Source organism: Microcaecilia unicolor, chromosome 2 (genome assembly GCF_901765095.1).
Source record: "Microcaecilia unicolor chromosome 2, aMicUni1.1, whole genome shotgun sequence".
In the NCBI taxonomy this organism is placed as follows: Eukaryota; Metazoa; Chordata; class Amphibia; order Gymnophiona; family Siphonopidae; genus Microcaecilia; species Microcaecilia unicolor.
In genome coordinates, this window is record NC_044032.1 from 250,267,403 (window position 1) to 250,282,207 (window position 14,805).

Below are 14,805 nucleotides of genomic sequence, written 5' to 3' on the forward strand. Positions count from 1 at the left end.
TAAAAGCGGGAAGTTCTCCACCTGGTCTCCTTCAGTTGATGCCACCCATATGTGAGAATATGTGTCCTGCTGTTCTCGGAGAACATCTACTACAGGTGAGTATCTTCACTTTCCAAAGATGTCTGGATTCACATCACAAACCATATCTACTATGGGTGGTATTTCCAGTTTTTCAACTCTGTGGAGACCACTAACAGCTTGCATTGGCTCCCAGAGCTTTTATTTCTACCAAAAGGCTTGTAGTTGCAGCTGTAAACCTACACAAACAGGGCTGTCTGTTTTATCTCTACCATGGCAATTGGATTCTAGCAGCATCTTTGGAGAACCTGTCAAGAATTCTTAGGAACTGAACTTTTTTTTTTCATTTATTTTCATTAATTATCAAAATCCACATGAAAGAAACAAACTTCTCCCAATGATTCATGATCAAGATTTGCTTTGCTCTCTGAACTTAAAGGAGCCTATATATATATCCTGATACTTCCAGGCTGCAGGTAGGAATACATCACTTCCAGTACTGCATCCCGCCATTTGGCCTCACATCAGCTCCCAGGGTGTTCACAAAATGTCTAGTGGTAGTCGCAGCATCGCTATGCAGACTGGGAGTCCATGTGTTTCACTGCCTGGATGATTGTCCGGTGAAGAGCACAATGAAAGACAATGCTCAGGAGTCCATGTAAAGAACTATTCGGGTGCTAGAGCTACTAGGGTTCGTTTTAAACTACCCCAAGTCCCATCTGCTCCTTGTTCAACAATTGGAGTTCATTAGAGCCCTGCTAGATACAAAGCAGGCACAAGCTTGTCTCCTGCTGGCAAGAGCAGATACTCTAGTTGCTTTCACCACTCAGTTCCATGCCAGCCAGCAGGTCATGGCTCAGCAGATATTGTGGTTGTTAGGCCACATGGCCTCTACTGTGCATGTGGATCCTAGCTTCCCAGTGGTGTCAAGCCTCCAGGAACCTAGTGGATGTCATCTGAGTGACACTGGAGTTGGTTCAGTCCCTACTCTTGTGGACAATTCAATCCAATTTAACCATGGAACTTCCATTCCAAATTCCTCAGCCCCAGAAGGTGCTGATGACAGCTACATCCCACCCGGGATGGAGATCTCACTTAGATGGGCTTCACATTCAGGGTGCTTGGTCAGGTCAGTAGACAGATCTTCATATCACTCTTCTGGAGCTACAGGAAATCTGGAATGCTCTAAAGGCTTTCAGAGATCGGCTGCTAATGGACGATCAGGTTATGATGTATTACACCAACAGGGGGGTACAAGATCATACCCTCCGTGTCAGGAGGCCATCTGGAAGTGGCAATGGGCTGTTCAGAATGGGATACCTCTCAGAGCCACATACCTGGCAGGCAAATCCAACAGCCTGGCCGACAGACTGAGCAGGGTCATGCAACCGCACAAGTGGTCAGCATGGGCGTTGCCTGTGAGATTTTCTGAGAGTGGGGCACCACCTCTGTGGATCTCTTTACCACTTTTTACAACCACGAAGCCCCTCAGTACTGCTCCAGGCTCAGAGCACATGGCAGACTAGCATTGGATGCCTTCCTCCTCCGTTGGGGTAACGCTCTTCTAAATGCATATCCTTACATTCCTCTCTCGTGGGGAAGACTTTGCTGAAACAAGCAAGACCAGGGAATCATGATCCTGATAACCCCATATTGATCCAGGCAAATCTGGTTCCCTCTTCTTCTGGCATTATCCTCTGAAGAACCTTGGAGATTGGAGTGTTTTCCGATCCTCATGATGCAGAACAAGGGATCTCTTCTGCATCCCAACCTCCAGTCTCCTCACAGCCTGGATATTGAGAACTTAAAATTTGCTTCCTTGCATCTCCCGGATGGTGCCATCAAGGTTTTGCTGGCTTCCAGGAAAGATTCCACTAAGAGGGTATTATTCTTGCCGTTTGGTGTGAGGGCAAGGACCTAGATCCTCTTTCTTGCCCTAAACAGACTCTGCTTGAATACCTTCTGCACCTCTTTGAGTCTGGTCTTAAGACCAACTCTGTAAGTGTTCACCTTAGTGCAATTAGTGCTTACCATTATTGGGTGGAAGGTAAGCCCCTTTCTGGACAGCCTTTAGTTGTTTGCTTCATGAGAGATTTGTTGTTGACAAAGCCTCCTGTCAAACCTCTGCCTTTGTCATGGGACTTCAATATCACCCTCACCCAGCTGATGAAAGCTCCTTTTGATCCACTCGATTCCTGTCCACTGAAGTACTTGACCTAGAATGTCTTGTTTTTGGTGGCAGTTATTTCAGCTCACAGGATCAGTGAGCTTCAGGCCTTAGTAGCAGATACACCTTACAAACATTTCATCATTACAGAATAGTTCTCCACACACACCCTAAGTTCCTGCCTAAAGTAGTGCTGGAATTCCATCTGAATCGGTCTATCATCCTTCTAACATTCTTTCTTAAACCTCATGCCCATCCTGGCGAAAGCGCACTGCATACTTTGGACTAAAAGCAAGCATTGACCTTTTATTTGGAGCGACAGTCCACCCAGATTTTTGTTTCTTTTGATCTGAACAGGATGGGGGTCACCATTGGGAAATGCACAATTTCCAATTGGCTAGCAGATTGCATTTCTTTTACTGATGCCCAAGCTGGGCTAACTTTGGAGGGTTAGGTCATGGTTCATAATGCAGTGTCAGTAGCCCATTAATTCTCACATACCCTCCCACTTCCTCTTGGAGTTATCTTTTGTATCTATATTACTATACTGATGATCCTGCGCTCATTAGGCGAGTGAGAAGGCACTCGTGCATGTGCAGTGGGCACGCTGCCATGAGCTTTTAAAGCTGTATTACACTAGGCAGCGTTCCACACCTGGAACCATCACCCACATATGAGAATAAATGGCCTGCTGGTATCTTCACTTTTTTGCCATTGGATAGGCAGCATGGCTTGATTACTACTACTACTATTTAGCATTTCTATAGCGCTACAAGGCATACGCAGCGCTGCACAAACATAAATGCTGCATAGCCACCATTTATGGATTTCGACAGAAGTCAGAGCCAAGACATAATTGCGGATGTGCAATCATGTCTGCTAGAGTGCATATTATTCTCTTAGCTCACCTAGAAAAAGAGACAGCTTGGAATCTCGTTCCAATGGAATCAGCATACCCAACTTCTCTATGAATCCTTTACTTCAGTTATTAAATGTGCTGCAATGTTGGATATCTGATTACATCTCATGAGGTGTTCTCATTACGCCACTGCAACATCATTTCCTTCTGAGAACAGATGCTTCAAACATGGGGAGAGAAACTAACATAGTTTCACATCACACAAAGGATGACTGAAGTCTAAATTCCTCCTTCATGTCAATCATCCTTATTTATTTATTCACACAGGCTTGATATACTACTAAAGCACTGGCATAAAAGCAGTTCACAAAAACAAAATATCATATTAAAAAGTGTAGGCATAAAAGCATTGACATAAAAAGCATAGTTATAAAAGCAGCATCTAAGCAAAACAAGAACGTAGCATAAGAAAAAGGAAGACCGATGGAGTAGTGGAAAGGTTATTCGGGCCATAATTTATACCCTTTGAGTCTTTCTCTGTCTTTGAAACCACTTGGTCCTAGTCCAAACAGAATAGCCATGCTTTATGTCAGTAAGCAGGGGGGGGGGGGGGTGGACCTAGATCTTTTCACCTCTGAAGAGAAGCAGCAAGGATTTGGAGTTTTCTGTCACAGCAAATTGCTACCAAACAGAAACAAACGATCTGTTTAGCATCCTAAGATAAAGTAACTGACAGATTCAGAACAGCTTCCTACCACACAAAAGGCCCCTCTCCAACAAGGTGCTGCAATCTATCTTACAAGTAAGGGGGATCTGCCAAATAGATTATTTTCATCAAAAATACAAAGCTGGCCCTTTACTATTCTGTCTGCCCATCCCTAAGTTGTTTGATGAGGGAGGCTCTAGCAATACAGTTCACTGTTCAAGTTTATTTACTATACCACAAATACTTATCTAAGCAGTGTACAATTAAAATGATAAAGGAAAGGAAAAGGGGGAAGAAAACATAAGAATGTCTAGATTATAATAATGCAATATATAACAGGTATAGCATAGTAGACTAATTAATAAGGTATGATACAATAGGAGGGGAGGCAATGAAAAGAATGACAACACAGTAGGCAGAAGCATTTGCTGCAATATGGGATGTAGGGCGAGATTCCTGCAATACCTTGTTGGGAAGGTGATGAGGATCAAACTGTCCATCAAGTTGTTTCAGGGGGAAATGCTCTTGAAAAAATAGTAGGTCTTGAATATAGCCTTAAACCATAGGAGGGACAGTTCCCTCCATAGGCCCAGTGGGATATTATTCCAGAGGGACAGGGAAACAACTGAAAAGGAGGAGGTTCTAGCAAGATGTGAATGAACCTGGAGATAAGTGGGGATCACTAAGAGGTGCTGATTTGAGGATAGTAAGGGATAAAATGTCTGAAAAGAAACAGAGGCACGCCAGAGTGAAAAATTTGAAAGGTGAGGATAAGTATTTTAAAGTGGATCCGATAATGGATTGGTAACCAGAGTTCAGTATGGAGTAATGGAGTGACACTGTTGAATTTTCTGGTCCCATGTATGAGCTTGACAGCAATATTTTGAATAATTTGCAAGCAATGTATCTGATACTGGGGTAAACCATGGAGAAGTGAGTTGCAGTAGTCCATACAGGAAATCACAAGGGAGTGCATGAGGAGACAAAGTGAGGGCTTGTCGAAGAGAGATTGCACTAGGCAAATTTGAGAATGAAAAAGGACTTTTTAGAACTATGGCAGAGATACTATTCTTGAATGTTAACCAATTATCAGTAATGATACTGAGGATTTTGACATTGTCCTTGAGTGGGATCTGAGTCCCAGAGATGGAGGGACCAAAAATTAGGATGGAAGGACCTGACAAAGGGAAAAGCATGGCAACAGTCAACAGTCTTTGATGGGTTCAATATGAAGCGATGTAAGGAGAATCAGTCAGCAGCCCTGTCTAGTTTGTGAGAAATATCTGCAATCAGAGAGGAGTCTCTAGTTCCCAAAGAAGTTACACATCAGTGTAGATGAAAATGTGATGGTAAGTGTTTGAAGAAGAAGTGCCAATGGAGAGAGAAAAATATTAAACAGAATGAGCCCTAGGACGGAGCCTTGGGAGATGCTACATGTAAGATCGTAAGTAGATGATTGAGCATTGAACCATGTCCTGCAAAGGAGAAAAGATGTGAACAAGGCGAGAGATGTCCCTATAATACCTATTTCTTGAAGATGGTGAAGTAAGATGTCGTGGTCAACGAAATCAAAAGTTGTGCTGAAATCAAGAGATGAGAAGGACTTCCCTGCCCCCATCGAGGGTGCAATGGGTTTAATCTGTTAGGGCCAACATAGTGTGCTCAGTGGAATAATGATCACAGAAGAAATGTTTGACAAGGATAGAGGCAATCATTTTGTCAAGGAAGAAGGATAGTTGTGCTGCAACAAATTTTTCAGTGACTTTTGACAGGAAGGAGAGCTGTGAAATGCAACAGTAATTAAGAGGGTTGACCAGGTCAGTATTTGTGCCCTTTTAATGTGGGAAGACTATGGCAAGCTTCCAGTATTAAAAAAATGTACCAGTGGAGAGACTTGTTGCGATCATCAAATGAAGATAATAAATGAATCAAAAATCTGCTTCAGGAGAAAGTTAGGGATGTGATCAGAAGGACATGAGGCCTGAGATTGGCTTCTACTCTGTGCTTCCATTATGTAGCTTCCCGCTATTCCAGAATCTGTGGGATAGTTGTGTCCATCAACCAGCAGGTGGAGATAGAGAACTGAAAACTGAGCTGAGCCATATCTCTTTTGGCATCCAGTCCAGTTCTTCAGTATTTTCTATCTCTAGCAGGTGGATGCACACACTTTTCAGCCTCTGGTTCTGAATGATTTTCTCCATTGGTTATCTGGTCTCCAGTTGAGCTTTGTGGGTGACTTGAGTCTGCAGAGTCATATCTGGAGATTCTTCAGATCCCTGTCTCTGGTGCCCTGTGAATTTACTTCTTACTTCTTCCTTCCCTTCACCTCTCCCCTGTTCCTTGTGGAGCTCTCTTTTTCCAGCACAGCAACCTTAAAAAAAAAAAAAAAAAAGAAAGGAGAAGGAAAGAGGTTTGCTGGAGAGCATGAGCTAGAGTATCAGTCTTGAACCTTTCTCATCTGTGGTAAGAACTGTGGAGACTGTGAGCTTGGGGGGAGCAGCCAGCAGTGGTAAGTCCAACTAAAGTTTGACTCAGAACGGAGTGAGATACGTTGTGCTGTGCTGGTGACAGTTTGGATAAACTGTGATTCCTGCAGAGGCAGTTAAGCGATATACCCACTCTGGGACCCACCAGCTGGCATCGGGGTTTTGCAGTGCATGCAAGCCGGTGTTTTTATTATTAACACCGGGAATCCCACAGGATGCAGAGGAAATGGTTAGTGGCAGCATATCTTTGGATTGAGCTCAGCATCCGAATATGCAGGAGAGCATGGGAATGGGTGCCATTTTGTTGGGGTCGATTGGCAATGAAGAGCAGCATCTAGCTGATCATGCACAGAGCACAGCCGCCATTTTACAGCCTCAGGGCCTGACAGAGCATTCAGCTGCATTATATTGCTGTTATACCAGGCCTATTTACTGAAGCAGGGACAGTTAGAGTTGCTGCAGGGTGCTTAAGTTTCTCACCCCACTGCCCTTACGACTCCTAAGAGAGCTCATTTAAACTTCCAGGAGTGGACAAATGAGGCTATCTCTGCTTCTCCCTCCTTATCTGATGTGGCCTTGGTTTATTCAAAGGAGCCATCATTGAAGGAACCATTAGAGGAGGGAGAACTCCTTCCTGAGGAGGGGGATCTCTCTCCTGAGGAGGGAGATGATCTGAAAGTACTGAGGTTGTTTCATAAAGAGGAGCTCAGTACTCTTATTTCTGAGGCACTACGATACTTTCCATTGAAGATCCTTCTGCTTTGGCATCAGGAGTTCCATTTTTGTCGATCATGAGGGGGTCCTTTTAAGGCCTTCCTGATGCATCCAGACATTTCTGATTACAGCAGAATGGGACTCACCGGACATGGGGCTGAGAGTGGGAAGAGCCATGGCTTGCGTCTACCCATTAGTTCCAGACAAATTGCAACTTCCCAGGGTAGGATCCCTGGTTACAGCAGTGACTAAGAAGACCACCTTGCCAGTGTAAGGGAGCATTGCCCTAAAAGACCTACAGAATTGGAAAGTAGAAGAAACAAGCCTTTGAAGTGGCCTCTTTGGTCCTTCAAACGACAGTGTGCAGCTTGTTCGGGGCATTCTTGAAGTGGCATCAGCAGTCGGAAAAATAAGACAGGTGCCGTAGCACCCAGCTGGAAGCAAGGTTGGCCTACTTGGCAGATGCTATTTATGACATTTTTCAGCCTGCAATATGTCTTTGGCTCTAACAGCATGTAGGTTATTCTGGTTGTGGCACTGGGCAGCAGATGCAGTGTAAAAGTCACATCTAGTTAAACTGCCCTTTCAGGGCAAGTGGCTATTTGGAGAAGATCCCAGTAACTTGGTGAAAGAACCGGGGTAACTAAGCCACAGTGGTTGCTGGAGGATAAGCCGAAAGCCTCTGGTTGTCCATCTTCATGGGGCTCTCGATCTTGATTTTGAGACAGCAAGTGGTACTGGCCTGGGCATCAGCAATGTGGTCAAAAGTCTCACTTTCAGGCATGCCAGTTTTCCTTTTCTGTGGACAGGAAGTCCTCTTCTCAGTCAACTAGAGCTTCCAGAGCTTTGCAATGATCTGAGGCAGGTCCACTCTTTTCTTCCTTCAGTGGGAGGACCTCTTCAGGAGTTTTGGGAGGAGTTGTTCAAAATGACATCAGACCAGTGGGTTCAGGATATTCTTGCAGAAGGTTATAAGTTGGAGTTCTCCCGCCCAGTCGCTCCTCTCTTCTTGCAGTCTCCTTGTTGAAAGGGAACCAAGGCAGTCGAGGTTCAGGCCATCGCAATTCCTTCCTAGTACTCCAGGCTATTGTTCCAGTTCCCCAGGCCAAACAGGGATGAGGTAGATACTCTGTCTACTTCATAGTCCCAAAAAAAGAAAGCACTTTTCATCCCGTCTTAGATCTCAAATGTCTACATTATACTGTAATACACTGTATTGTTCTTTCTTGTTATGATACTGTTACTTGTATTTACTTGATCAAAATCAATAAATATATTGGAAAAGAAAGCACTGCCTTGGAGTGTCCCACTTTCACATGGAGACACTAAGGTCAGTCATAGCCTCAGTTCAAGCAGGAGAATTTCTCACCACCCTCAATCTCAAGGGGGTGTTCTTGCATATACCCGTATGGTCGCCGCATCAGAGGTTTCTACGTTTTGCAGTGCTGGGCCGTCATTTCCAGTTCAGGGCTTTGCCCTTCAATCTCGCCACAGCTTCAAGAATTTTTACCAAGGTTATGGTGGTGGTGCTGGTGGCCTTTGCTCAGTGTCAGGGAATCAGAATTCACCTGTACCTCAACAGTTGGCTCATTTGTATGTTATCCTATTTGGACAGCGTGGTGGCAATGGATAAACTTGTCTCTCTTCTGTAGTCATTGGGTTGGGTGATCAATTTCAATATGAGACTAACTCCATCACAGATGCTGGAGTATCTGGGCATTCTATTTGATACATCACGGGAGAAGATCTTTTTCACAGAGTGCAGGAGGTCAAAGCTGGTTCAACAGCAACAATGGAAGTGGTACAATGGGTAAGGGCTAATGTGCAGCCATTACAGGAATCTCTTCTCAGCCACAACCTTCATCGTCCTTGGATGCTGGTTGCCAGACGAAGTATGCAGTGGTGGTTGTTACAAGGAATTTGACCATTGGAGCTCCCTTTCCAATAATGTTCCCCAGATGTAACTTCCTGTTTCTGGGTCCTGCAGAGCCAGCAGCAGCATGCAGAGGGAAACGTCCCTGCACCTGTCTTTTTCTTGCTACCGCTACTGCCACGGTGAAAAGAGAAGCAGGGGACTGGCACACAAGCTCTAGACCATCTCTCTACATAAAACGCACCTCCAACGTTCTAATGAAGCCTCACTTACCCAACTTTCTAAAAGTGAAGGGGGTGAGATCGCTTTGTGTCTGCCCCGCCCACGCGTCAAACGTGATGACGTCGAGGGCAGAGCAATGACACTCAACCAATCGCATCGCTCCGCCCTCAACGTCATCAAGTTTGACGCGAGGGACGAGCACACATTGAACACACACGTTGCTAGGGACTTTTGGAGGCTTCAAAGCAAGTACGCCGCTTCCCCTCGCCACCCCCCCCCCCCAAGGTCGCCTATTCAGTTCGACGCTTCCACTCTCCAAACGCCCGCGAGCGAGGTCGCTGCTTCCCCCCCCCCCCCCCCCCCCCCGAGGTTGCCGTTTCACATATCCACCCTCCCCCCTCAAAGATCGCCGCTAATCTTAACAACAACAACAAAAAAACGAAACACACACAGCCTTCAGCCATTGGCTGTCTGCGCTGCAGCCCCTCACAAACTTCAAAACAACTTCCTGGTACCTGCACTCCTACGGACACAGGGGGAGGAAGAGGAACACACACACACTCACTCTCTCTCTCTTTCTCTCTCTCTCGGGGGGGGGAGGGTGGCCTGGAACTTGGAGGGTGACTGGGGCGGTGAGAAGAGGGGAAAGAACAGCGGCACGGTAGGGAGAGGGGAATGCACCACCTGCTTGAAACACACACACTCTTTCAAACACACACACTCTCTCCCTCAATCACTCACACACAAAGTCTACATATATCAAACGCACACTCACATTCTTACACACACACTTGCACATTCACTCAGTCTTTCTCACACACACACTCTCACAATGAAAACCATGCTAGCGCCCGTTTCATTGGTTTCAGAAACGGGCCTTTTTTACTAGTCTATAACTAACTTCCCTTTTCTGGGTAAGGCAAAGCCAGTGGCAGCATTCAGAGGGGAATGTCCCTGTGCCTGTCTTTTGCTTACTGCCACTACAGCCACAATGAAGAGAGAAGCAGGGTATCAGTGCACGAGCTCCAGACCATCAAAAATAAGTAAGCCAGCAGGAGGGGGAGAGGACATGGAGACAAGATGGGTGCAAAACTGGATACTGGGGATGGGGAGACAGAGGAATATATTAACTGCGTTAAAATTTTTAACGCTAGTTAAACATTTAACGTGTTAATCACGTTATTAATGAATTAAATGTACAGCCTTAGATTATTTACATATGGTTATGACTCTATTTACTGTCCTTCTCAAATTTGTTTTGACCTATTTATATCATATCTATTATGTGGGACTTCAAACTTTTTTCTTCTGAGCAATGATCTTTTGACCTACCATATTTGAATCTGTGGACAACTAGTTTCCTAGTTCCACTTAGTTCTTAATTCATGAAGGGGCTTCTTCATACCAAACCACCATTGCAGAAAGCTTCCACACCATGGGACCTTAAGGTGGTCCTTATACCTCTTATAAAGCTGCCATTTGAGCCATGGAGTCCACTTTGGTTAGGGTTTCTTTTACAAAGCCCCCTACGATTCCCTTGCGGCAAATGAGAAGGAAGCCCATAGGAATTGAATGGACTTCCTCTCATTTGCTGCACCGAGAATCTGTAGTGTGGCTTTTGTAAAAGAGGCTCTTTTTTTTTTTTTTTATTTGTACCCCACGCTTTCCCACTCATGGCAGGCTCAATGCAGCTTAGGTACTTATTTGTACTCTTAGGTATCTCAAATGGAAAATCCTCTTTCTAGTGGCAATTACTTCATCTAGAATAAACGGGATTCAAGCTCTAGTTACCTACAACCTTTATGTTCAGTTTCATCATAACAAAGTAGTTATTCCAACTCTCACACTTTTTTTTTATTTCTGGGCTGTTCTTTAATAATGGACAATACATAAAATAATGTGCAATCCTAAGTTTGAGTCACCCACTTGTGTGCCTGACTCAATCTTGTTGTTGGAAGAAGAATTGTTGCTATCCTTTAATAGGTGTTTTCTGTAGACAGTAGGACTGATCAAGCACACAGTCCCTCTCACCTCCCCAAAACTTGCATTCCTTTCTTGAGTTATGTAGCTAACTGAGGAGCTGAGAAGACTACTATGTGCAGGAAGGCCTTGCATGCCCATAAATTTGCACTGTATTCTGAATTCTGGAAACCCTACTCCATCCTGGTGACAGGCAATGATGTCACCCACTTACGTGCCTCATCAGTCCTGCTGTGTTCAGAAAACATCTGCTACAGGTGAGCAACAATACTCTCTAGTTTTGCTTACACAGTCAAAATGTGGGAACCAAGACTTACTGAAAAGGGTGCTCTGATGAGTTAGTCAGCTGCTTAGCAGTAGTAGCCACTGTGGAAGGCAGCCAAGCCTGAACATGAATGAGCGTTCATCCTCTCTGCTTCCGCTCCTTAAGGGAGTTTCTTTGCATGCTCCTGAACTCTGATCTCTGATAGTATGGTTTCTGACTCCTTATATTTCTATGCTCTGGAGGTGAGGGTGAATATTTCTGCTGTATGTGAGACAGCATGGAACAGTGAGACAGCCAGTTACCAATGAAATGGGATTGTGGGTAATGGCTTGGGATTTGATTCCATAATCTTCTGGCTGTACACCTCCTCCCCATGAGCTAAAGAATATTAAGAGGTCTTGCTGTTTAAGCCTGATTGGTCATTTTCCTCCCCTTGCTGTTCCACCTTATTCATTGCTCTCCTCCTCTGAGTACTTGGGTTTAGAACCAAAAGCTGCCGAAAGCTGCCCCACTAACTAAACTTCCTTTTCACAGTGCATGACTTTTAACCGGCTCTTTTTCTTCCTCCCATCGTCCTATTCTTCACCTCTCTCTCTCCCCCTTCCCTTTGATCCTCCCTCACCCCCTAACTCCCTACCCCCTTCTTTTTTAAATTATCTTCCTTCAGCAAATCACAGTCTCTCACCAATGCCTTCAAAATTCCAGAAACTACCCCACCCCGGGCAAGTGCTAGCCAGGAAGAAGTAAAGGCGGAGACGATCCGGAACCTGCGGAAGTCCTTCGCCAGCCTGTTCTCCGACTGAAGGGGGACTTGAAGACCCTCTCCTTCCCTGCAAAGCCTTCCTCCTTCTCCTTCCCTCCTGCACTGAAGCACTGTTGACGTTAAGAGCACCCGCAAGTGTCTGCTAAAAGTTACATTGGTGTTGGCCAACCCTTTTAAGAGAGGATGGGGGAATGGAGACCTCATGTCTACCTGTTTCTTTTAAATTTTTGCCTCAGATGTATTGTTTTGTGGGCTAATAATAAATTAGACCCTACAACTCAGAATGCAACAGAAGGTGGTGTGGCATTATCAGAACGAATCAGGTAGTGTCAGGGCTGGTGCAAGCATATTAGGCGCCCTAGGCCAACCTCCAGCTTTGTGTCCCCTCAGATATGTTTTAGGCAATTCTCCCTCCATGAGTAATTACTAGACTCAACAATGATGATCACCTCAATAGCACCACTCCTAGAATAATCCTGTAAAAACACATTCAAGTGTAAAAGTATACACTGATGGTTCTTTGAGTTCCTGTGGTTATCAGGACCTATCATTTTGCTTCAACTGGAGCTTCTCTTTGCTCCTCCCCCTCCCCTGTCAGAAGCCTAGTATGCCTAATGGTTAAGCCAGCCCTGGCTGGTGGAGCAGAAGACACTCATGTATGATCTATGCAGAGATGGCAAAGCAGAGATTATCCTGTTATACTAGCAAAACACCACCTCCTAGTATGTTCTTGTATTATATTACCCAGCCTAAAGCCAAAAATGGGAAGCTACCAACTAGGAGTTTTGGATGCTTAAGAGACCTGCAGTCTTCCCAGTGGCTACTGCATTTCCATTTCCACTTGACTGCAAATCTTTTGTAAAAATAAAACAGAGACTTGGTAATGCCTATGTGCAACTGTTTACTGCTTAGGAAACAAACCAAAAGACTTTTTATACAGTTGCTGCAGAAAGAAATAGACATCATAAGCACAGACTATGCTGCCATCTGCTAATGATACATCAGTTCGGTGGCATTATTCTATAAACGTATAGCTGTCTAAATCATTGATTTTAAAGATACTCCATTTCAGATGTCTGCTTTGCCTCAGTGATGCTCCCTGGCACCTGGAAAAGAGGTTTGAGAGTGCAAATTCTTCCCATTCCCTGGAAAGGAGGGTAGCTCCTCCTTAGGAGGAAGGTCCAGCTGGCTGGTGACCTGCCTTCAAGGTTGGGGTGAATCCCTCTAACTACAAATCTAGGCAAGTACAGCAGGATGGAAAATCAATGATAGTATCATATGAATATTAAACTGCCAATGGCAGTACCAATAGCAAAACCCTGCAAAGGTGACAGGTGATTGGGTTGCCTTCCTCCCATTGTACAGGCAGAAGGAAAGGGAACTAGATTTTTTGTATCATGGGGCCTCATCTGAAAATCAGAGGACAACTGCTAAATTCTGTATGCTTATTCCCTACAATTCCTCTTTTGCCCCATACCTTGCCCCTCGCTCTCTCCATCATCTTCAAAAGGAACCATGAAGAGTAGAGATCATGATATACCTATATATGCATAAACTTAACTGTTCTATGTTCAAGGCATGCAACTTTGCCTCCTATCATGTTCTTCTACTACCCCTTCCCCTACATAAGAACAAATGCCCCCTCCCCATGAGCTCTCCCAGTTGTTCTCCTTCCATTGTATTGTTTCCCTCCAAGAGTGGCATTGCTTGTACATGCTTGTTTCTGTAACCTCTTGTTCTGGCATGCCTGTTCATGTATGTACCTCTTGTGCTGAAAAGTTTTTATTTTTTATTTTTTTTGTGAGTCACAAATTGTGATGGTGAAGTGTGTAGCCGTCAAAAAATAATGCTAAAAATTTCTATATTGTAGACATCTATTCAAATGATACAACACAACTCATTGTAGGAGAGGAGTAATGAAATATGCATTCTTTTATTGTGACTATACTTGTGTGTGTGTGTGTGTGCGTGTGTGTGTGTATGTGTGTGTGTGTGTCAGATATTTAAAATAAGAAAAAAGTACCAAGATAAATATATGGAATTCTTTCAAAAGACAAATTATTGTATGCTCAGAAAATAAATTATTAATTCAGTTCTACCAGTCTGGACTGTGGTGTTTTTGTGTGATGAGTATGTTCTTTAAAATCTTTCTACAGCAGGATAAACACTTATGCACATACTAGTGGCTGAGCTGGGGATTAGAGACACACAGAGATGGAGATTGCTCAGAACTAGGTGGGTTTGGTGGTCAGAAATAAAGAGGCTTCCTCCCATATCAAGTCTGTCTTCATTCTTATAGAGTATCCCAATCACAAAGAGTAGATAGTGGTGGAATCAGGTAAGGTAAGGCTGTGAGTAATATCACTATGCAGTTCCATTGTGATGTTGAGAATACAGTGAAGTCCCACAGAGGAATCTAAATAACAAAGAGAATTGAAGACAAAGACTCCCCATAAATAGGCAGATCTTTGAAAAGGAAGAAACTCTTTTTGAGGGGGGCTCTCGGAATAGATATTGGAACAGGATTGAAGGGAGGAAAGAAAGCTAAAAGAGGCAGTTTCAAAAATTTAGGACTTGTGTATAAATCTCCCATGTGCACTTTAGAAACACATTTGGCTGCATAAAAAGGCACTTGGGGGAAGTATTGCACATTTACATGCGTAATTTAAATGTTCAAAAATTAGGAGCATAGCTGGCACACCATTTATATGCAGAACTTTATGCTTTGTTTTGCGGAAGGTAAAATTATGTG

General features: G+C 44.2%; 1 protein-coding gene across 2 annotated transcripts in view; it reads left to right on the forward strand.

Moving 5' to 3' along the window:
• SYN1 (synapsin I) overlaps window positions 1-14,108 on the forward strand; it is a 557,871-nt gene extending 543,763 nt beyond the window's left edge. For both annotated transcript variants that reach the window (XM_030193892.1, XM_030193893.1), the window contains exon 13: window positions 11,958-14,108. In XM_030193892.1, coding sequence (XP_030049752.1) covers window positions 11,958-12,093 — 136 coding nt within the window. In that variant the 3' untranslated portion in view covers window positions 12,094-14,108. The remainder of the gene's footprint in view (window positions 1-11,957) is intronic.
• Window positions 14,109-14,805: the final 697 nt, after the last annotated feature.